The 24,263-nt window shown below is 42.8% G+C and overlaps 1 protein-coding gene across 2 annotated transcripts in view; it reads left to right on the plus strand.

Moving 5' to 3' along the window:
* Nucleotides 1–24,263, plus strand: part of SLP1 (Calcineurin-like metallo-phosphoesterase superfamily protein) — a 131,307-nt gene that overhangs the window by 62,991 nt on the left and 44,053 nt on the right. For both annotated transcript variants that reach the window (XR_015690943.1, XM_087678419.1), the window contains exons 4-5: nt 13,132–13,344; nt 13,465–13,600. Coding sequence is in view for 1 of the 2 variants with exons in the window: in XM_087678419.1 (XP_087534545.1) it covers nt 13,132–13,344; nt 13,465–13,600 (349 nt within the window). In the remaining variant the exon portion in view is untranslated. The remainder of the gene's footprint in view (nt 1–13,131; nt 13,345–13,464; nt 13,601–24,263) is intronic.

Here is a 24,263-nt window from a genome sequence, read left to right on the forward strand (position 1 = left end):
GCACAAGGTGCAGACCTGCACTAAAAGAGGGAGAACAATTTGGTTCTTTGCGCAGCCATAACAGCCTTATGAGTGCCTGTCTCTCACCAGGACTGAGCCGAACATAGATTTCATTGATCAAGCAGTGCAGGACTTGCTCCCTGATTTGGAAGAGGAGGACATGGTATTCATCCTCTCCACTGGCTGCTCCTCCTTCAGCAGTGGTCAAGGAGGCTCCTCGTGTACCCACCACACCTCCTATTTTACCTGTTCCACAGGTTTCACATTTTCCTCCGTCTCTTGTTTACCCTGGCTATCATCCTTCTACATCTGGCAGGACCATCTCAGGTTATAGCAGACGTGATACTTGCGCTATTTGTTATTCTGACAATTTTAATTTTGATGATTGTATTTTGGATGATATGGAGTGTATCTTACTGGGTTCACTGCTTGCAGGGATTGCCAACTTTTTAGTTTCAGACGGGGATACTGCGTACTTATTAGATCTCTCATTCTTCTAGGATTTTCTTTAGGACATTGCAGTCTCATAGAGAGATGTTTTGACCTCAGAGGGTGTCATCCCGATTAAGGGTTACCGCCCACATCTTCCTTCAGCATGATCGAGGCTGTCACTTCTAAGTTTTTGCCAGCCCTTGAGTTTGAACTTTGGGGTCAGCACAAATCCTCTTCAGGACTCTGGACACTCTCGGTATTAATTTACCATCATCCACTCCGACAACACTAAGTGCCATTGCCCTGGCTAAGACAAAGGGCATTTTAGTAGATGTGCATTGCATCTTAGTAGTCTTGGAGACTTTTAACACCGTGTTGGAGTTTGACCACCATGTTGTACTTTTCTGTGCTTGAAAGGGCGACCATATCTGTGTTCTTCAATTCATTGTACATAAGGCTTTAACCCCGTAGCATATTCACGTTCTTGAGAATGTGTTCAGAATGTGCATGTCCAGTTTCACTATCTGGGTAGATTCAGTGTGTTTTGGGTCCTTGTGCCCTAGATTTCCTTTTTTGTGGGCATTTTCTCTCCCTGATTGCCTCGTGACAGGATGGTGAAATTCAGCACTTCCAAGTCAGACCATTTTTGGTCCAGTGGGTCATCTAGTCATCCAGTTTCCCATATAGGTTGCTCAGACAATCTGTATCAGAGTTCTCATATTTCAGTTTCTTTTGTTCATTATCTTTCACTGCTCCAGACTTTATGATGTACTTACCAGCTTCTTACATGGCTCTTTTTGTTCCAGGCTCTTTTTGTACTTCGTATTTTACCTCAGGGGATTTTCTTCTGAGGGGCCGTTGATAGAAGTTCCTTTGCTTTGGAAAAAATATAATGGCACAGATAGAGGAGCCTGACAGCTTTGGATAGGTTTGGGGCTGCTAGGAGGGTGAACAAGCACAATAGGAGGGGAGGGAGATGGTGAGAGCTGCAGCACAATATAGGTGAGAGATAGCAAGATAGCAACAAGACATGGGGGTGGTTTTTAGCAGGCAGCATGGGAGTTCTCTTCTCAAGATTACTTATAACAGTATGCATTGATCACTTTTTGATATACATGGTGCATGTTTTGCATTTTAGTCATTCAGTTTTGCAGATAGTGGATTATAATATGAGCATTAGTAGGAGGAGTGGTTGATTTCCTCATGTTGCAGGAGCATCATCTCTCAGCAAAGAGGATATCCCGATCCTGTGGGAAGCTGGTGCCAGGTCAGAGTCACACCTATTGGGCAGCAGCAGGGACATACAGAGATATAGGCTGGAGTATGCATATGCCTTGGGGAGCAGTGGACCCAGTCACTACAAGGCTGGGGTATTGTAATTCCAGGGAGAGCTATGTGGGCCTCACTGAGAGTGGAGGAGTCACTTATTGGTATGCTGGTCATTTATGCCCCGAACGGGCAGCGAGATAGGAGAGTTTTGGACAGTCCCTACCATAGGTGGATCACTGGATACTAGGGGGTGACTTTAATATGCTGGAAGCTCTTGAGGATAGGAGAGGCAGATACACGGAAACTATTAGAGGAGCAGAACAGGCTGCTTGGAAGGAGTTACTATTTCAGATCAGAGGCCAGGACCCATGGTTCACAGCAGAGGTTGGCAGGGCTACAGGCTCACTCCAGTTCTCCAGGAGAGACGGGGCAGTAGGAGCCAGGACTTTCCCTAAGATTGACTGATTTTATGCAGACGATTGGACTTGCGATACGGGCGGTGTAACAGGGATCATACCTGGGACGACCCTCTCAAACCACTCACCGATTCTGCTACTTCTCTTTGAGAGAGTCAGAGGACGTCACTCTAGTGTCAAGATTCCAGAGCACTTGATCTATGAGGATGAGCTCAGAGAGACAGTCACACAGGTGTGGAGATCTAGACCCTTCTCAGTTGGATGAGTAGCTACTGACTTGGATGAGAGCTTACAGGAGATTAGCTCTTTGTTCATGGAGGAGGCTAGGAGGAGAAGAGAGGGCCTTCTAGAGAAGGAGAGATTTGTGAGAGCATCATTGGCTGCCCTACAAAGGGGAGAGGAGAGACAGACAGGGTGCAGATGGACAGCTGAGAGGATGTGCATTGCCAGAGCAGAGATTGATGCTATGAAGGAAGCCAGATCAGAGTATAGGTTTCATGCAAGAGCTTCCTTCTGGACTTAATCAGGTGACAGGGTTAACAGGGACTTTTTCCACACCACAGGGCCAAAATACTCTAGACAGGGTGTTAGGAGACTTAGGAGAGCAGGTGGACCTATTGCACAAGGCCCTTTGGAGGTGAGACAGGTGGCTACACAGTACTACACAACTTTGCTTGGGTCCACTACTAGGCCCCTGGGATATGAGAAGGATAGGGAGAAGGTGCTTCTGGCATTGCCCTCAGGCAAGTGTCCAAGAGAAGACATCAGTGCATGCCATGTCTCAGCTTTCTAGGAGATCTTGGCAACAGGGGTTATGCCAGAAAGACTTTGAGAGGGATTGATTCATCTCATTCCTAGAGGAAGTGGACATAGATTGGAGATCATACAGTGGAGACCAATCACTTTACTTGGAATTACCTACAAGATTCTTGCAAAGGCAATCAATCTTAGATTAGCCCCATTGGTGCTAGATATCATTCACCCCACATAGACATGTTTTGTCCAAGAACTCAGCATCTTGGACAACATCTTCACTTTTTGGGAGTCCATAGCTTTGACTAGATCTAGGAACCAGGATCTTATCATGCTACTTCTCGACTTTTAGAAGACGTATGACCACGTCAATTGGGAGTTATTAGAGGATGGGATTTCCAAAGCAGTGGATCAAGAAAATAGAAACTCTTTACTCCATAGCACACAGCAGGTTATGGCCGATGGGGCATGGGGAGACAGATTTAGTATTCGGAGATCTGTTAGACGGGGCTGCCCACTAGCTTCCTTCTTGTTCTTGTTCGTAGCAGAGGCCATGACCTACTTCTTGAGAGACGGATCTACAGGTCTCAGAGGCATCAAGTTGCCCATTCTCGAGTTTGAGGAGCTTCTAGATGTGGAGTTTGCGGATGACATAATAGTCTATCTAGACAGGGATGAGAGTAACTTTAGGGCTTTTGTAATTGCCATGAAGATATTTTGTAGAGTAGTAGGTACCTTAATTAATTGGTAGAAGCCTTATAGATTTAGGTGTTGGGGTAAAGGCGCCTCCACCTAGCCGCCTGTGTATTACTACAATGACAGTACCCGTGCCTGCACACTACAGGCGGCGGGCGCCCATCACCGTCACTTTATTCTTTATTCTTTTAGTGACAGATGAATAAAGGGAAGGCCGGTCACACATTGTGATTGTTGGAGTTCCCATTTCTCGTCTCTCTCTTTTTTGCTCTTGCTCTCCCGCCATAGCTCTCCAAGTGCAAGCTTCGATCCTTCTCACCTTTCAATTGGTATCCAAACTTGGATTCATGACTATTCGAGCTTGGTTCGTGACTCCTTCAGCTTCCTATTGATTATTTATACTCATTGGGTCTCCTTCCCGAGAGCCATAGCCGACTCTCTCGAGCTTCTGTCACTCCTCGGCTTCTCGAGTACCTTCCCGGCCCCTTTCGGCACTCTTAGGGCATTGCATCAGAGGTATTTCTTCATTTGCTTCAGGGTTTCATTGAGTTCACAGGTCTACAGGTCTGAGAAGAGAAAGGGGGCAGCACCATTGAAGCTCCCGTGCTTCATATCTCATCATAGACCTCTTGTGGCTACGTGAGGCTTCTTGTGTGCCTTCCTTGACACTTGGTAAAGCCCTTGAGCACCCTAAATCACACCATTTACAGCAGCAACAGACTCTAGCAGCTCCCCAAATCAAATGATGGTCATGCCTTGCTCATAGATCATTGTGGCACACTTGACAATGATGGTTGATGTCTTCCAATGCTTGAGCTTGATTTGAGGTATTGTTTGTGAGCTCCTCCTTGATTGTGTATACAGTAGACCTGCTGTCTATGTCTGTCACAGACCTTCACATGAAGATTGAAGCTCATCTATACTTCACTTGATGCCCGTATGCTATGCCATTGATGCCTATTGGGTGGTGGATGTAATGCTAGTGCTTTGCCATGACTTTGGCCTGATCTAAGGACTGCAAATACTCAGTTCTGAGCAGTAATTCACTGCTGTAACACAGTGGGCTGAAGCTCATTTGCTTATGTTTGCTCATGCCCATTGGAAACGGGACATGTCTTGGATGTATACATTGATGTAGTGGCACTCGGGGATCGACATAGAGCTTGGATTTGCTCTCGGATTATTGGTTGAGCTTGAGCTCGCTTCACATAGCATTTGGATCTCCATCTTTGATGTACTTATGGCATGTACTTTGCTTATGTCTGACCGGTCTTGACATGCTTGGCTTATGCCATCTCTATATATGCTAGATACATTGTCTTGGAGTTGATTGCTATTGCGGCTTACTTTGGCTTGACATTTAATTGCCCGGAGCTTACTTTGCCTATTTCTTGGCTTGCTAAAGTTATAGTTTGGATGTACTTGATGTCTATGGATGCTATAGAGCCTATATACTCATGATGTCTTATTGATGCTTGATCTTGGATCTTTTGTTTACCGGTGCTTTCATATGCCGTTGTTGAGCTTTTGTGCTTGACACTTACGGCTTTTGTGCTAGTGGGAGCGTCTTTGGATGCTTGACAGACATTGATCAGGCTGCTTATGCTATTGAGCACTTTAGATACTTGAGACTACTAGGATCTTCACTTTGGATGATGCTTGGCTTCTACTGTTTGGGGAAGGTATATTTTGCTCCGTTGATTGGGGGGTGTACTAACTCAGTGGCAGATGTTTGTATGACATGCTTGGGTGTTGGTTTATGATTATCGACTGTCATATGCCTATGTTATGCACGCATGATTCTGGCTTTGGACTTGGTAATATTTGATTGACTTGGGATCCGCTTTTGGCACTGTCAACTCTCATTTTTCACAGTTCTGAAATTTATTACAACAAGCATTTATTTATAGACTGACATGGAATTTTCATACTGAATCATCTTGGTTTGATGTACTTCTTGAAGGGGTGAGTGCGCAATGGAGTGCGAGATCAAGGTGTGAGCTGCAGAGCTGAGTTGAGAGTTAGAGAGAGTGAACGTAGAGATAGGTGCACCAGTTTGTGACGGTACACAAAGAATAAAAGAATGCATTTATATGATAGGGTATAAGGTACAATAAGGGTCTGTTCACACCCATAAGACTATTTACACGGAGACAAAGGGACTTTGCATCCAACAACCTCCCACTTAAAGGCCCGAAGTGGTACCCTTAATCTAACCAACTCCCACTAAACGATTGCAATGCTCATACCGAGCCTTTGCAAGACACTTAGTGAGACAATTTGTAGGGTTATCTTGGGTTTTGACCTTAGTCAGTGTGACAAGGCCATCGTCCAAGACTTGTCGAATAAAGTGATACCGAACATCTATGTGTTTGGTATGTGCATGGAACATGGCATTCTTAGCTAGACATACTGTACTCTAGCTATCACAACCAAGCATTGGAGTACGTGAAGAAAGACCAAAATCCTAGACCAGACAGCCAAGCCAAATAGCTTCCTTAGAAGCTTCTGTGGCTGAAATATATTCAGCTTCTGTAGTACTCAGTGCCACAATTTTTTGCAACTTGAACACCAAGAGATAGCCCCACCAGCCAAAGTAAAAACATACCCACTCGTAGATTTCCTAGTGTCAAGATCTCTTGCCATGTTTGAATCACAAAATTCCTGCAACTCTAGTGTGTCCTTTTCTCATATACACTTTTCTTGTGTATCTTTCAAATATCTGAAGATACATTTCACTGCTTCCCAATGTGGCTTGCCAGGATTAGACATGAATTTGCTAACAACTCCCACTGCATGAGCAATGTCAAGGCGAGTTGCAACCATGGTATATATCAAAGATCCACAAGTTGATGCATAAGGTATATCCTTAATGGTACTAGTAGCTGCATTATCCTTAGGGCAATTAGATTTACTAAGCTTTGTGTGCCAAGTACTTTGCTGATGTACTTGTCCTGTTAGAGAAACAACAAATGCTGCCCTTTGTCTCTTTTACTACGCATGTCCAAAATGTGTTCAGCTGTCCCCAAATCTTTTATAGAGAAGGCTGAACTCAGCTGACTTTTAAGAGCATTCAAAGTACTCTTATGCTATCCTGCAATCAGCATGTCATCCACATATAAAACCAGCACAATAAGGCTGCCATCATCAGCCTTTTAAGTGTATAAGCAGTGATCTGCATGACTGCGTTTAAATCCATGGCTGAGCATAAAGGTATCAAATTTTTTGTACCATTGTCTAGGGGCTTGTTTCAGCCCATATAAGCTGTGTTTCAGCTTACAAACCAAACACTCTTTTCCTGGAATAGCAAATCCTTTTGGTTATTTCATGTACATCTCTTCATCCAAGTTACTATGAAGAAAAACAGTCTTTACATCCATTTGATCCAACTCTAAATCCAAGGATGCAATGAGAGCAAACAAAACACGGAGCGTAGTCATCTTCACCACTGGTGAAAAGACCTCTTGGAAGTCTATGCCTTTCTTTTGTGTATAGCCCTTAGCAACCACCCGTGCTTTGTACTTGGGCTTCCCATCAATACATTTCACTTTGTAAACCCATTTATTAGGAGTAGCTTTCCTATCTTTGGGCAAAGGTACAAGCTCCCATGTGTTATTTGCATATAGAGACTTCATCTCTTCTTGCATAGCAAGCTCCCACTTTCTCTTGTTTTCACATGATTGTGCCTCTTTAAATGTTAGAGGCTCACCCTCATTAGTCAACAAAATGCAATCCAAAGATGGCTGAAACCTCTGTGGTTGCCTTCTGACACGTGTAGACCATCTTACCCAATGATTTGTATTATCAGGCAGTGGACTTACATCCTGAGGAATGTGCACACCATCACCAGGTGGTTGATTTTCAGCATTTTCTTGCTGCTGTAATCTGTTTTCAGCATGTTCTTCTTGTTGTCCTATTTCGTCTTGTTTATCTATTTGCCGTCCATGATCTCCTGGTTGTAGCACAATAGGTTGCTGCTCATTTTCAGCATCAAAAGGGACAGAACTCTCAGCTAATGGCTGCTGAATGGCTGGCTGTTCATGCTGAAATTTGACCTTCTTTTTGTCAAGATCACCATGTGTAGCATTTTTCAGCAACTTTGCCTCATTAAATACTACATCTCGGCTGCGTACTATCTTCCTGCCTTGAGGAAGCCAAACTCTATAACCCATCTCTCCCTCATCTCCATATCCCATGAAGATGCTCTTGATGGATTTCATGTCTAGTTTGGTCCTCTGTTCTACAAGTACATGCACAAAGGCATCACAACCAAATACACGCAAATGGTCATATGAAGCAGGTTTGCCAAACCAAACCTCTTTAGGAATGCCATTTTCCAATGCACGATTGGGAGAGCGATTGCATACATAAACTGCATTTTTAAGAGCCTCTCCCCAAAACTGCTGCGGGAGATTAGCTGTGGACAGTATGCATCTGACTCTCTCACAAAGTGTGCGGTTAAATCTTTCAGCCAAGCCATTTAATGCAGGATTATAAGGGATTGTCAACTCCCTCTTAATGCCATGCATCTCACAAAACTTGTTAAATTCTTTTGAGACATACTCACCCCCATTATCTGTTCTGATGGCTTTCAACTTAAGCCCTTTTTGTGTGGTAACAAAAGCATGAAGCTTTTTAAAAGAATCCAATACTTTTTTTTTGCTCTTAAGTACATACATCCATGACTTTCTACTGAAATCATCAATAAAAGTAACAAAGTACCGTGCACCCCCATACGAATTAATAGGCATAGTGCATACATCAGAGCGTACTAGGTCAAGAGCATTAGACTTTTTAACGACACCAGAGTAATAAGGAGACTTCACTTATTTTCCATTTAAGCAATCATTACAAAATTTGAGACCAGAGCCTTTTACATCAGATCTCCCTAAAGAGAAGAGAACGTGAAGGCCTTTCTGGCTCATATGACCAAGTCTTTTGTGCCAAAGCTCCATCTGTGAATGGACTTCAGGCACAACCAAAAACTTGCCAGGTAATGCTTTACAATGCAAGCAATATAAAGTCTCCCTTTTGCTGCCTTTAACAATCAGCATAGAGCCCTTATGGACCTTCCAAGATCCACCAATAAATGTAGTAAAATACCCTTCAGCATCAAGCTGCCCAACTGATAGTAGACTCTTCTTTATGCTAGGTACAAATCTGGCATCTTGCAAAATCAGCTCTTGGCCATTTTCAAGAGCCAAGTGAATGGTATCAACACCCTCTATCTCACATGCATAGTTATTATCCAAGTAAACCTTGCCTAGGCAACTTGCAGTGTATTCAGAAAATGACTCCAAAGAGGGAGTAACATGAAAGGAGGCACCACTGTTCACTATCCATGATTGTGACATCCCATCATGAGTTGAAAGTAAGGCATCAATTACCTCCTTTTTGGTGATGTGCATATCACCTGCTGCTGCCATAATATCTGCATCATTACATGAGGCTACTACAAGTATCTCTTTAGTGTCAGGAAGCTCTTCTATGACCACACTAGATGCAACATTTGCCTTTGTAACTTCTTTTGAGGAAGAGCTGTCATCATCTTTCTTATCATCCTTCTTTTTCTTACCCTGTTGTTTCTTTCTTTCTTGCTCTTTCTTGAAGTATCGGCAATCATGCTTTTTATGCCCTTTATGCCCACACTGATAGCATGTGACATCCTGTTGTTTTCCCTTGCTTTTGCTTCTGCTTTTGCCCTTTACTGGCTGCATTACCCCTCTTTTTAGTCTGCCTCTCACATGGTAAGCTGAGCCATTGCTTTCACCACTAGACTTTCTTCTGATTTCTTCATTAAGGATTGAACCTCTTACAGCATCAAAAGTCAAAGCAGGATTGTTGCTAAGTGACACGACCAAACATTTCCAGCTGACAAGCAAAGTCATCAATAAGAAAATAGCTTTCAATTTATTATCAAAAGCCGCCAAACCAGAGTCCTGCAACTGACTCAAAACCTTGTGAAAGTACTTAAATGCTCAGATGCTGGCTTAGATTCATCCAACTCCATGTTCACAAGTTTACGCATAAAATGCACTTGATTCACAAGAGTTGTATTTTCGTAAGTATCCTTAAGTGTTTTCCATATAGCATAACCTGTATCAGGACGCTTGATGTCTGTAAGTACATCATCAGACACTGCCATCTTAATGTATGCAATGGCCTTCGTATTAAGTCTAGCCCAATCCACATCTGTCATAGCTGCAGGCTTAAGTCTCCAAGAGAGCATCTTCACAGTCCTTGAGAAACAAAATGCCTTGCATCTTATCCTTCCACAAGTCAAAGCCAGTGCCATCAAACGTCTTGATTTCAAAGAGGGATTCAGCGTCACTGCTGCTAGAAGCAATTGCAGCCATTTTTCAGCTATAAACCAGAAATTCAATGCTGCAATTTATGACAGCGAAAATGAGCTTAATATTCAGCTGATTACAGCCCAATTTTTCAGCAAATAATAGCAAGATTCAGTCCAAGTACATGTACAGCAGTTGAACGAATGACTTTCAGTAGTATGACTAATACATCTGCGCCAATCCGAGATCTGCAAATGATCACTAAGGCTGCTGCAACATGAATAATCAGCAATACATTAACTCAATGGGAGCTGTCTAGCAAGAGTACTACATATGTATGTGCTCGTATCATCTTCCGATACCTGAAACACCAAGAAATCTCTGCAATTTCTCCAAAATCGCACAAGCGGGAGATAAAAAAGCTCACTCACTCCGCTTATAACCACAAGATTGCTTCAGCAATATTCCCAAAGTGCATTTCACGCACTAACTTTGCCAAAATCCACAGATTTTATCAAAAGCCCCAAAATTTCACTAATCGATTTGCCTCGATTGCATTAATACATGTTCCTGAAAGCATAAAACGGGCAAAATTAGCAAAATTTCACAAAACCTTGCAAAAGCCCCAAATTTCTCGGGTCCAAATGTGCACCAATGTCCAGCCAATTTGATTCAGTTGAACAAAAATTTCACCAATACAGCAAAAGCCCCAAATTTTATGGGCGTAATGTTGAGAAATTTCACTCAAATGAGCAAAATTTCAGTAAATTTGGCAAAATCCCCAATCCGAACGCACACAATGTCTACAATTTCTGACGCAGATGCCTCAATTTTACACGAGCAGCACTCAATCTGAAAAAGCCCCAAAATTTTGGGCCTAAATCTGCACAATCTTGTGCAATGTGCTTGTGCGCGCAAACACCCAGAAGAGAGGAAATAAATCAGACTGAAAGTTTCTGATTTTAAAAAAAAATTATTGGACCGTTGATCTGCCCGTCGTCCGTGCAGTCACATCGCGTGACGGCTTGTCACTCATGCAGCCCCCCCGTCGCGTATTATGCAGCAATCAACTGTAGCACGCCTATCGACTGTAACACGCCTGTTTGAAAGTTTTTGATTATAAAAAGATTATTGGATCGTTGACCTGCTCGTCATCTGTGCAATCACGTCGCGTGACAACTTGTCACTCATGCAGCCCCCCCGTCGCCCGTTACGCAGTAGTCAACTGTAGCACGCTTGTCAACTGTAACACGCCTGTCGACTGTCCACTCGCCTAAGCCTTATTGCAAAGCTATCGTCTGTCACGCACTGCCAGTCTTGGACCTGATGCTTGGACTTGTCGTCTGTCCACGACCTGCTAGTCTTGGAACTGACGGTTGTACACGTCACCTCAACTGTCGATTGCTGTGCAAAAGCAAACTTCTTTTCTTGTGCAGACATGATTCGCACTTCTTGAGAAACGCGGACACCGTTACCAACGTTCAGAAACCAGTTTGAAGGGGTGAGTGCGCAATGGAATGCGAGGTCAAGGCGTGAGCTGTAGAGCTGAGTTGAGAGTCAGAGAGAGTGAACGCAGAGATAGGTGTACTAGTTTGTGACGATACACAAAGAATAAAAGAATGTATTTATATGATAGGGTACAAGGTACAGTAAGGGTGTGTTCACACCCGTAAGACTATTTACACAGAGACGAAGGGATTTTACACCCAACACTTCTGATGGTACTTGGTGGGCAGCATCATTAAAGACTCGTTTCTCGCCATTTTACCTTGTTTTTTGGTCATTTTCTGCAGTTTACGGCAAGCAGTTTTGAACTGTCTGCACTGTTTCAGCTTGTAATATGGCATCTTCTTCCACTGATAGTGCTATCTTCAACATCACAAGCTTGATGGTACGAATTATGTCATGTAGCTGCCTCCAAAAGTCATATAGGAACTCATCTGAGACTCCCTCTCTATGCCAATGAGGGATGGCTGCAGGCTATGCTCTAATCTTGCTCATAGGTATCCTCCGTCCCAATCTAGTAGTGTAGCCAAAGGAGACGTTGAATGGCCTATCAAGGAAGGGATCCCTCCACACCCACTCTCCTGGATCCCACTGAAGTCTCTATAGAGGCCTCCTATGGTATGCCCAATATCTCCATCCATCTATAAGACAAGTGGTTGGGTTTGGGTCTATGTGCCATTTTCTTTGAAAGTGTGCCATTACTCTGATTCTTTGGCTGGAGCAGCCACTGAGTGCTGTAAGGTCAAGGTCCTCTCGCTGGAGGCGGCCATCCTCCTCAACTGTGAAAGTGAATGTCTTGTCTTTGCTAGATGCAATGACTGCTAGAAGGATATCCCCTTTAGAGAAAAGACCAATCCAAGTCTGAGAGGAAGCTGTTTCAGTTTGCCAATCTGGTGGAACCCCTTCCATCACGGTCTCAATCATAGCCCTGGCTCCCTTAAGACCATGTAATCTCTGCCTTTGGGTCTCGTGTGGTAACTCCTGAAATAGCTTAGCTATATTTTGACCAGATGTTGACAAAAAATGTTGCTGAGGCAGATGTTCTGGTGTTGCCTCTTGAGCTTTGTGCAAGTGCCACTTTTCACACTCCTCTCAGACCTTTGTTTGAAACATTTTCATCTGTATTGTGCCCTTACTGATACCAATAGCATGTATTATTACAGAGAAAGATAAATCCCAGATTCATTACAGAGAAATTAAATTCACATTAAAAAAAAAACAGCTAAATTCATCTATGCAATGGGCCAGGATTAAGAACTGTTAGACTCTTTGGCAGCACACATACTTGAAATATCAATCCAACATTACTTTTTCAGAGAACAATAGAAGAAGATTATTTTGGATTTGTTCTCGCATGAATTAAGAGGTAATAATCCATTGTTGGCATAACAGGCTTCGCACTCCTGTGAACAGTTTTATTCTGTCTAGTCACATCTCCTATTGGCTGATGCTAACGCAATGAAATTCCTGTTGTGTAGTGGGTTTGTATTTTGTTCAATACTTGACTACATGTTGATTAATATGTGATCTTTCTTGCTTCTTTTAGGTCAATTTTAATCATGAAACCATGAATGTAGAGGGGGATTTTCAGTGTAATAATCTATTTTTGGGATAACAGGCTTCAGACTCCTGTCAACACGTTTATTCTGTCAAGTCACATCTCCTAGTGCGTGATGTTAATGCAAGGAAATTCCTGTTGTGAAGTGGGTGTGTATTTTGTTCAATACTTGACTCGTCGATTAATATGCAATCTTTCTTGCTTGTTTCAGGTCAATGGTAATCATGAAACCATGAATGTAGAGGGGGATTTTCGGTATGTTGATCCCTATGGGTTTTACGAAGTGGATAGTTTTGTGGAATTCTGTGAAGGGGAGCATGGAGGTAACTGGAAAGCTGCTTTTGAGGAATGGAGGCTTGTTTCTGAGGGGAAAAAAACTGCTAGATATCTGTCTCATAACTGGATGCCTTGGAATCTCCTAAAGGTGTGCACGTTTGCATTCCAAAGGCTACACATTGTTCCTTTGTATGCTCTTTGAGGTGGATAAGAACTATAAGAGGTAGCCATATTATTTATAGCCATGTGTTTTCTTCTACAAAGGCAGATGCAAAAAGGGACTGCTGCTCGGACTTTTCTGTTCAGTCCTGGAGGACCACTGGCTAAGGAGCTTTCTCAGCATGGTGTAGTATTACAAATCAATGACTGGCTTTTTGCACATGGAGGCATTCTTCCTCATCATGGTAAGTTATCGGGAGAGACATCTGTAATATTTTCACCTTTTGAGAAATCACCCTGAATTTGCAGGGTAGATGTCAAGGAATCATTTTTATTTGGTGACAAAGAAATAGCAATCATATTGTGTCACTCAACGAAAGTAAGAAAGTACAAGGGCTTCTGAAAAGGCTAATGCAAAGGGAGTACATCAGAAAGTTTTAATTCTAATTGATGGTGCTGTGACAGTTCTGATTAAGCTTATACAAACTCATTTGCACTCTACAATTTCAAGTGTGTAACTCAAGTCTGACGAGACTGGGAAATGACCTAACAGTGACTAATTACTGAGACCAATAATTCCTTGAATCTGACTACTGGGAACTTAGTGTTTCTGCTAACAGAGGGCAGGGAGAGCATTCTTTTAGGACACCCAGGTCCCAGTCACCACCATAAAGGCATACTTCTAGCATACCACGGGTAGAGGAGCATCACAATGCAAGCCAAGTGAGATTTGTGGGCCTACTGCCCCATGCAAGCCATGTACTAGTGGCTAACAGAGTTGGACATTCTGGGTAGGTTTCGAGTCACTTTGACCATGACCATATTTAAAAGACATACGATTAGATATTGTGTCTTTCGGATATATCTAGTTAGCTAGTTTCCCTTCTTTATTTCTTATACTTGTCTGCTAACATAACATTGGATAAATTACTCTTCTTTGCCTCAGATCACTCCATCTTCAAAGTACTTGGTAATAGTTATAAATGCCAAGTTGACTCCCATTTTCTCTCACCTCGAAAATGGATTACAGGAAATATGTCTTCTGTGCCCTCTTTGCATTCAAATTGTTCCTGCCTATTCCATTTCCTTAGATGGACAGCCCTGTGGCATATATGGCATACTCGCAATGCCTTTATTTTTGATTCAGCATCGGGCATCCATGGGCATGTGGCCCGTGTCCATGGATTAGTGTTATGGCAAATCTCTTCCATGATGTCAGCTGACCTAGTTCTTCCAGATATTGCTGTTCCTTGGGTGGTGATTGCTCGTTCTACTCTAGCTGTTCCTTCTGTGTGATTTATTAGTACTGTTCATGAAATAGGTTGTTCTGGTTGTTCTGAGAGCCAGCATGCCTCATGTAAATATTTCCGGTGAGAGAGAGTTTAGGTCTGTTAGGTCTATGCTGACCTGATGGTCTGTTGTAAATATTTGCTTCTTAATACAATTATCTTCACGAAAAAGAGAGAGAGAGCGCTTGCGCACTGTCCTGGTAGCCTGACATGTCATTCTGCAGCACATGTGCCTGTGTGCTCCTCCCTGCAGCCTGCACGTCTGGACATGGACATAGAAGACGATGCAGTGGAACAAGACATGGTGCACTACACCGATGAGATGGTTCCACTCCCCCTTGATGTCCAGCCATCTGTGCAGCAAGCATCTCCGTGATGAATCTATTGTTGCCCCTAAGGCTCCTGACATGGGTGAGACTCCGCCTTGCTCGTATGCTTAAGTGGTTTCTACTTTGCAAGATTTACAAGAAACAAATTGGGAACAGTTGCTTGAGTTTGTGAATTCTCTCTTGGATGCGTATGTCAAGCACAATCATCGAGCTATTCCTGCATGCATAGAGGAGCATATTTTGGATACAGAGGTGAATACTTAGGAGCTTCTGCACTCGTTTTCTGCTTTTCACGAACGATGTGTTATTCTCTTCTTCATTGGTCGGATTCCTTTGCTAGTCAGGACCCGTCAACGGTTGACATGTCTTCTTCATATTGATTGTGTGGAGATCTTTGCTGGCCCATGTTGTTTCTATGAGGTTATGCTCCTTTCTACTTTGGCATGTGATTTTTAAAAAAAATGGGTAGTTCCTTTTCTTTGATAAACAATCAGTCACTTCTTGGCAGAGTGTCCAAACAGAAAGAGTACCTTGGTGGATCAGCCCATGGATTAGGAACCAAAACACCCCCCCCCCCCCCCATTCTATCAAGCAACTGACTATTCAGGTCAATCGTTCTTAAGGCAAGCAACCAGCTCCTTCTTCAAACTTGGAAACAGAGGGATAGACAAAAGTTCCGGATGCAATAAAGGAAAAGAAAAGGAGCCTTTTGTGCTCACAGTACTTGTTGTTTTTTCTTCTTCATAGGATCCCCTTTGTACTTATTCGCATTGCCAAGACAAATCCTTTGATGCACCTATTGCTCAAGTTCTTACTACTGCCAAGGATCTATAACGCCCTAATGAGTGACAACAACCACAACGCGCTGGTGGCCCCCTAGCCGAGCTGCCCTTTGATGCCACTGGTAAAGTCATCACTCCATGGAATCACAAGTATCCAAGTTCTACCTCATACCCTACAAATGTGCCTTCATCCTCACAAGCCAAACATCAGAGGCTCAACCCCTTTGTAGTTCGATAGGGTTTCTTTGAAGATGGTGTATTGCAGGGATTGGTAGGAGAGGCCCAGGCCCCTGCAACAAAATCCATGCCAAAGCTCTTGATCCTTTGTGTCAATCTAGTCCTGAGGCGCCTCTTGCACTCTCATCCTTTTGTATTTGCTGAATTCATTATATCTACTTCATACATGATGGCCTAGAGCCACCTTGCATAACAAGTCTTCTTATGGTCACTATTTCAAGATTGCATAATAAGTTGCTCTAAGATAGTTATTTGTTGGTGATTAATCTGTGTCTCTATGCCTAAGGTGAATATAGCCTTCATTGATGAGGTGGTAGAGGCCTTGAAACTTGATATGGACGAGGACGAAATGGATCTGAACTCTAATTTTGAAAACATTGAGGCAGTTGTAAAGCTGTCCAAATATGTTAAGGCTACACCCGTGAGTGGGACAAAGGTGCATTACCTTTATCAGATGTTGCCTTGTGTCCTATGCTCAAGTAGTTGGGCAATCAGAGGACTCCCACAACTTGGATGGAAGCATATTTTGGACTTTTCCAATACGTTGCTAGGGGAGTATGTGCACTATAATCAGAGTAATCTCTATGACATTGATGAGAATGATGCTCTTGTTACTAGTGAGGACACAAGGAAGGTATTGCGCTCATTTTTCTCCTTTCATGTAAAAGGGATCATCTTGTTTTTTACTATCAGAATTCCTCTGGTGTCTTCTTTATGATCATGGTTGACGTTTGTTGTGCAAGAGGACTATGTTGAAGACATTTTGGTGGGCCCAAGGGGGTTTTAAGAGGTCATACTCAAATCTCATCATGGTGATGCATTTTTTTGCAAGTTGCCATTGTTTTATGATTGCAAGTTTGTGCATGTTGTTCCATGGAGGCCAATGGTAGATTTTACAAAATTGCTCGAGTAAAAATGCCCAATCTAGGTGGAAGTGGAAGGTTGTCTTGGTCTCTTTTGTTAAATTCCATGGCTAAGATTAACAATGTGTTGATCCCTCCTAGTACTTGGGCCATCAATAGAAACAGAATGTGTATGCTCTAGGATACTTCTAGCAAGCGTTTGAGTTTGTTGTTTGGATTCCCTTGGTATGAATTCGTTGCATTTTCATCTCAAATGGGGAGCTTTTGTAGGACATTGCTTCAATTGTGGCTAATTAGGCCATTTTATGGCAAAGTGTACTGAAAGGAAAGAAGACATCTAACACACAACATGCAAATGATGAACCTGCTGTACAATTGGATGGTCTTGAATTAGCCATCAAATTCCTCTTCAATTTGCTATTCATTAGCCTCATTATGTCTTGAAGGCCTTGCATCTTGCCCAATAGCAACATTTTCAACTTGTTGTCCATGGTCTGAGCCTTGTCCAAGATCAGGCATTGTATCTCTTTCTTCCATGTAAGTGTCCATACTGAGAGGCATCATCACTGCTTGATTCCATCTCACTCTATGAAGACATATTGTTGTAATTTCTCAACTGAGAACAAAAATCAGCACTAGCACAAAGCTTTGGCTTGCAATCAAGTGCCTCAGGCCCACCAAATCAAGGGATTGAGTGGTATCTTGGCATTGGAACCATGAAACTAGCCTACCTTTTTCCCTAATCAAGCACTTAATTGCAACAATCAACAAATAAACATAAATTGAAATACACACTTGACCTTCAAATTTCTTAGACAATGGATATCCTATTGTTCCCAAAACTAGTGCCCCTTTCGATATTTCTTTAACTTCAATTGCCAATAGATTTATTTCAAGCTAAGATTCCAATAATCTTCTTGGTTGATCCAAAAGCCCGTTGTTGGTCCAACAATCAACAAACAAATTGGGCAACTTGCCTCTTGGATTTCATCCAAGACTTGCTCTAATTGGACCCCAACTGGCCAAATGTTGCCCCAAATCTACAATGGATGGCTTTGCATCTGAAATCCTTGTCAATACCACAAATTGTAGGTGTTGATTTCTGTGTACAATGCCTTGTACAAATGACATGGGTCTCGAGGTAGCCTTGCAAAAGTTAGGGTTCACAGCAGAATTTCCTCTGTTGTCCACCAGATCTGGCTAGATATGCTCCAAATCGCTAAGATAAGATCTTCTGAGAATGAACTTGACAAGGTGAGAGAAAGCCAAGATACTCCAACCTGCATTTAATGCAATCACCTATTGCCAGGCAGCCCCAAAATGTTGTTGCTTAAAGAGTAATATTGTCACTAGCCCTTGGAAGGTCTCAAATGGCTATCACCTACAACCAATTGTTGTTTCTCTGCCCAAAAAATAATTAGTAGCATTATCTCTCTTCCCTACCAGTTGAAACTGCTTGAATGGCTAACACCCATCGCCCAAAAACGTTTTTTGAGTTTGCACGGGCATTTTTGCCAAGTGGCAACCTTCTAAATCCATTTTTCAGCATTATCTAACCATTAAATCAATTTTCAAAGTTAAACAATTCTGAAAATTGATTTCAGCCCTTCTGACCTTGCCCATAATTAAATGTGCCCATCCATAATTAAATTAATGTGGTCTCCAACCTTTGTTGATCCTTAGAGTGGTATTAATTATATAATTAATGCTAGTCTCTATTGTTAGCACTGCCACTTATTGGCCAAACAATTATCCTAGGGTCAAAATTGACACCAATTGACCACCAAAACCCAGTTGGCATTACTTATCACAACTTTTACTTTTAACATTCACTATGTATTCAAGGTCCTTGGCTTGTTACCATGAAATAAATGCCATGTGTATCACATGTACTAAACAACCTTGCACATTTGATTAGTAACTTAATCAAATGTTATCCGTAACATTAAAGCATCTCAAAATTTCACATCCTCCCGACAATGGTCGGGTCTTTGCCCATGGAAAGTAAGTGAGCGCAATCCATGTATAGACATTAGCCCCAAACAGAGAAGGTGTAGCCGTGCCCTCCACAAGGCAAGGACATAGGGATTAGTGGAGGATGGAGGCATGGTGCATTTCTCATGGTTCATATGTGCCAATAACCCCAAAGGTGTAAAAAGTGAAAGAACACTAAGACAAGTCTTTTTCGGGTCCCTCGTGGCTACTATAATCTTTGGGGCTGAGTCTTCGATCTTTTGCAAGACTAGTACCTTTCTTGTCTTGGATTCTTATTGTCCCTAGCAAGATTGCTATCTTCCAAGGCATTTGTGCCTTCAATCTTCTTCAGTTAATCACATTTATCATTTCATGCTTTGAGAATGTACATGGTTGACTACCAAAGCCAATGCACTTTGGGGATTACACAAATCTAAAGCCTCGTAATGGAGGGAGGAATGAACGAGATGCCATTGAAATGGAAGGTATTCATTTGGAGAATGTTAATAGGTTCTTTCCCTTGCATCGACTCTTCATTGCAAGGGTATTTCTAATGGGAATTGTTTCTTATGTACCACTACAGTTGGGTCTCTCCATCAGTATTAGCTTGGGATTTAGCACACTCACTGTGAAGAAGCCAACAGCAAGAGAGGAGAGAATGCTGAAATGTCACATCCACTATGCGAGAATGATAATGAAAGTACAATCCCTAAGATACCAAGTATCACATACACTAACAAGTGTTCACATATGGAAAAAGCCCTTCTCTAGCTAAAAGGTAAAATTTGCTCATGGATAAAGAAGCATTCACGCTGGAACTATAAAGAAACATGATAACTGTAACAAACCCCCCTCAAGTGAAACAGCTTGTAGGCCTCTATTGTGCCAATGAACAACACCTACCTATGGTCAAATTGGACCATTTTTTCACCTTTTTTGACCCATTTTCTTTCTCTATGGCTCTCTCCAAGGTCCATTAGCTCTCTAGTATCTACTTTGGTCTCTCTCTCACACTCACCACTACAGCTATCCATTCTCTCTCTCTCTCTCTCTCTCTCTCTCTCTCTCTCTCTCTCTCTCTCTCTTAGATAGGTAGTTTTCTTAATTACGAAAAAAGTACAAGATTACAAGATGCAAGGTGGCTCTAGGCCATGGTTGATAAACTAGATACAACAAACTTAGTAGATACAAAAGGACAACAATGTTGTTGTGCAAGTGTGTTTGTGAGCTGAGCTGAGAGTGAAGGTGCAAAGAGTTGAGAGCAGTAGAGTGAGAGAGTGAACAGGACACTTGATGTTTGGTACAAAGACTTGTGTACCACATTTTAGGTTTCGAATATATGTAAAGTACAAAAGTGAAAGGGTGCGTTCACACCCAAACACGATAAAAGGCACGATGAGCCTTTATTCCCAACAATCTCCCACGATGAGCCAACCGCTCGGCTGGAAGACCCTTCGTAAGGTCTGCAGGATTATCATCTATATGTATCTTCACAAGCTTAATGCCTTTGCTGTCAAGTACATCCCTGATAAAGCGATACTTCACCTATATGTGCTTTGTCTTTGCATGAAAGACAGGATTTAGTGCTAGCATGATAGCACTTTGACTATCACAGTGGAGGATAGGAACCTCTGTAATCCCAAGCTCTGTCACCAGACGTGAAAGCCATAAAGCTTCTTTGCATGCCTCTGTGGCAACCACATATTCTGCCTGTGTAGTAGATAGTGCGGCACACTTTTGCAGCCTAGATATCCAAGAGACTGCTCCTCTTGTAAACATAAACACATATCCTGAAGTAGACTTCCTGCAGTCAGGATGGCCAGCATAGTCTGCATCCATGAAACCAACAGCAGATGACTTCTGCTTACCAAAGCAGATACACAAATCCTTTGTGCCCTTAAGGTATCTCATGATACCCTTCACTGCTTTCCAATGCTTTTTACCAAGATATGCCATGTATCTGCTAACCACTCCCACCGCAAATGCAATGTCAGGACATGCAACAACCATAGCATACATCAAGCTACCAACAGCTAAAGCATAAGGTATCTTGGCCATTTCAGCCTTACCATAATCTAATGTAGGGCTATCATTTGCACTAAGTTTCACATATGGAGGCAATGGTACACTAATAGCTTTTCCCCCTCCATCTCGAAACGTTGCAGAACTTTCGTAATATACTCTTGCCGTGATAGATAAAGAAGACCCTTTGATCTGTGTCTGAGTATACACATGCCAAGAATGTGATTTGCCTCACCAAGATCTTTCATATCAAAGCTATTGTGTAGACTCTGCTTCAAGGAGTCCAAGGCATGAACATCCTTGCCTGCAATTAGCATGTCATCCACATACAATACCAAGAGAATAAGGCTATCATCTGCTATCTTCTTGGTATATAAGCAGTGATCAACTTGAGAACAATGAAATCCATGAGATTACATGAATGTATTAAATTTGTGATACCATTCGCATAGTTCCTGCTTCAACCCATACAAACTTTTGTTGAGTTTACATACCTTGTGCTCTTTTCCCTTTGCAATAAAACCATCAAGCTGCTGAATATAGATCTCCTCATGCAGATCACCATGTAAGAAGGCGGTTTTTACATCTATCTATATGAGTTCCATATTTTGAGATGCAACCAAGCCCAAGATGGTTCATAAAGTAATCATTTTGACTACAGGAGAAAAGATTACATCAAAATCAATTCCATATTTTTGCTTGTATCCTTTAGCAACCAAGTGTGCCTTGTACTTGGGCAAAGAATTAGAAGTGACTTTCATTTTGTAAATCCATTTGAAGGGGAGCTACGGAGCTCTACTCCGAGACCTACGGACCGCTTATTGATCAAGCGTTTCAAGCCGAGTGGCCATGGCTACCTCTCACATAGCCGACGCGCAATGCCTACCTTACGGGTGTAGTGAGCTTACCTTGATGCTCGATCGAGTTCCCTCCTCTCTCTTGCACTCCGGTAGCTCCACGATCCTTGCGGCAAGCTCAAGCAACCTCAAACCCTCTCCATCAAGCTCCATCCTCGATAGCCGCGCGAGAAAAGAGAAGAGAAGAGAAGAAGAGAAGATGAAGAGAGAAGATGAAAAGAGAGGATGGGGAGCTTCTTCTCCACGATCCCTCACTCTCACACACTCACTCCCTCACACTCCCTCAATCCCTCACTCAAGCACAAGCAAAAAGGCAATAAACAAGAGAAGAAAAAAAAGAAGCTTTGGCCACACACAAGAATGATCTTCTCATTCACTTTTGAACTTTATATGCATGCCCTACTTTTTGGGCGGTCATTCCCACTTTTTACATGGCCGGCCATTAGCCTAGGTCCTCTTTTCCTATTTCCCACCGTTCTAACTTATCCCATTCCTAACTAGTACATACAATTTGCATAGGAGTGAGCTTGACACTCTTTTATAAGGATTCGGGAGCGCTTTCACAATTAATGGTGCGCTTTTACTCTTTTCTTTTCTCGAGGCGACATTGAGGCCTTCTGGAGAGATCGTCATTCAAAATTTTCAGGGTCTGACTTCCATCCGGGGCTCCTTTTCCTTCCTTCGTCCTGTGCCCTTTCGGTTATTTCCTTTTTTTATTTTTCCGCTCCTTTGTGCTGCGGTAAACATAACCCCCCTCCTAGCTGAGTGCCAGTCCTATGGCGTTGTGGTGGGGAGTAGTGGGGTAGTTGGGGTTGTTGCTAAGTGGAACTGGTGGGTAGATGACCACAATCAAAAGGTGCTGTTGTGAATGAGAGGTGATGGAGTTTGATTAACGATGACCGGGAGAGATTCCGGCGTGCTTTAGACTTCATGAAGATGCTCGGCATTTCTCACATAGTTGTAGCTCCCATTCTGTGACGGCTGATAAAGGTTTTGCATGGGCATCTCTAATCCTGTTCATTGCCAGCCGGCTGTTGAGAACCATGTAGCCGTGCATCCCGTGTTGATCCGAAATCACTTAATCAATAAGCAATTCGTAGGTCTAGGGGTTTGAACATACATTTGGAAAATATGAGGTTCCAAAATCTATGGCAATGGTGGGTCCATCACTGAGTTTTCCTTCTGCTTGATTTGGTTCAGTCATGGTAGCCATCAACAGGCAGATGGTCGGCTACATCAAGCATGTTAGTCCATCCGACCATCGGAGTATGTGAAAGCTCCTGAAGCTGCTGTAGTGGTGTTCTGTCTGACTCAGGAAAAAATTCCTGGTCATTAGCGGATGTCGTGGATGATCTTCTTTAGCTAGGTAGCCATTCAGTGAGTTACGATCATAGCTTGCAAGAGAAAGTTGTGCACTCCCTAAGGGATGTATCTGTCTCACGGTGTGGTGTAAGTGCATGTGTAGTGGAACTGGGAGATGGGTCTAAGCCCTTGGTAATGTCCCACACTTAAGGACCCAGTTCGTGTGTTGCTGGAGGTGTAGTGCAAAACTTAGGGTGACAAGTCTGGAAGTCCTGTCCTTGATGTGCCCTAAGCGTGAAGTGGGGGAGGGGCTAGGTGTAGCGAGTGAAGTGAGTCCTCGTGCTTTTTTTTTTTGAAGAATTGCATATAAGGAAGATGTCCTAGCTAATGTCTATCACCTTCAGCTGGATTACGAGGCGGTCGCAAGCATTAGGATAGGAATGCGCGACTTTGTAGATATTCTTTAATACCGGCCCGGGCCTTCAGAGGTGTGGATGACAAGAAAGGACGATTGTACCTCGTGAAGCGGGTATCACTCATATCCTCTAAGATTTCCAGGCAAAAGGAGGGAAGCAGGATTGCCCTCATCATTAGTCTAGTCATGGCTTTACTATCTATCCCTAGGTTGATGTCAAAAAAGAGTGGAGGGAGGTGAGCTTCCTCGGCTACGAGTCTCTGCATTAGTAGGAACTTGATAAGCCAAAGATAATTACAGGTAGTTAAGAAGGCTGGATCTGGGTAAGAAGAAAAATCTGCAAGAAAGCGGTTGAAAGATGGGATGACATATACTAACCTAAAGACTAGGCATTCCTCGAGGCTTCGGGCATTAACATTATATATCTTAGGAAAGTCAAAATCCCCATGAATATTTCGATCATAGTCAACTCCATGTCTACGGGGGTAGGGCATGTAGATGGGGTCGTTGCATTCTTCAGGGAACGAGCTGCAGAAGGCGGTCCAGGTGTTAAAATTGGTATCCCAAATCCTCCTCCGCCACTTCAGTTGTGCCTCGTAGCCTTGGACGGTTTTGGGAACCCTGTTTACCTTGTCTTGCCAGTAGTCTTCAGGCTCTTGCCTCCATCTGGTTATTATGAGGCTTCTTTCCTCTATCCACCTGTTTGCAAGATCATTAGCCAAATCCTTGATCTTTGCTAGAATACCTAGAGGCAAAGCACGGTCCAGAGAGCGTGAATAAGGAAATGAAAGTTCAAACGGCCTCGTCTGGAACTCCTGTTGACACCATATGACCAATT

The sequence above is a fragment of the Lygodium microphyllum genome, chromosome 1, assembly GCF_053477565.2.
Source record: "Lygodium microphyllum isolate KBCC chromosome 1, Lygodium_microphyllum_v1.1.10, whole genome shotgun sequence".
NCBI classification, from domain to species: domain Eukaryota; kingdom Viridiplantae; phylum Streptophyta; class Polypodiopsida; order Schizaeales; family Lygodiaceae; genus Lygodium; species Lygodium microphyllum.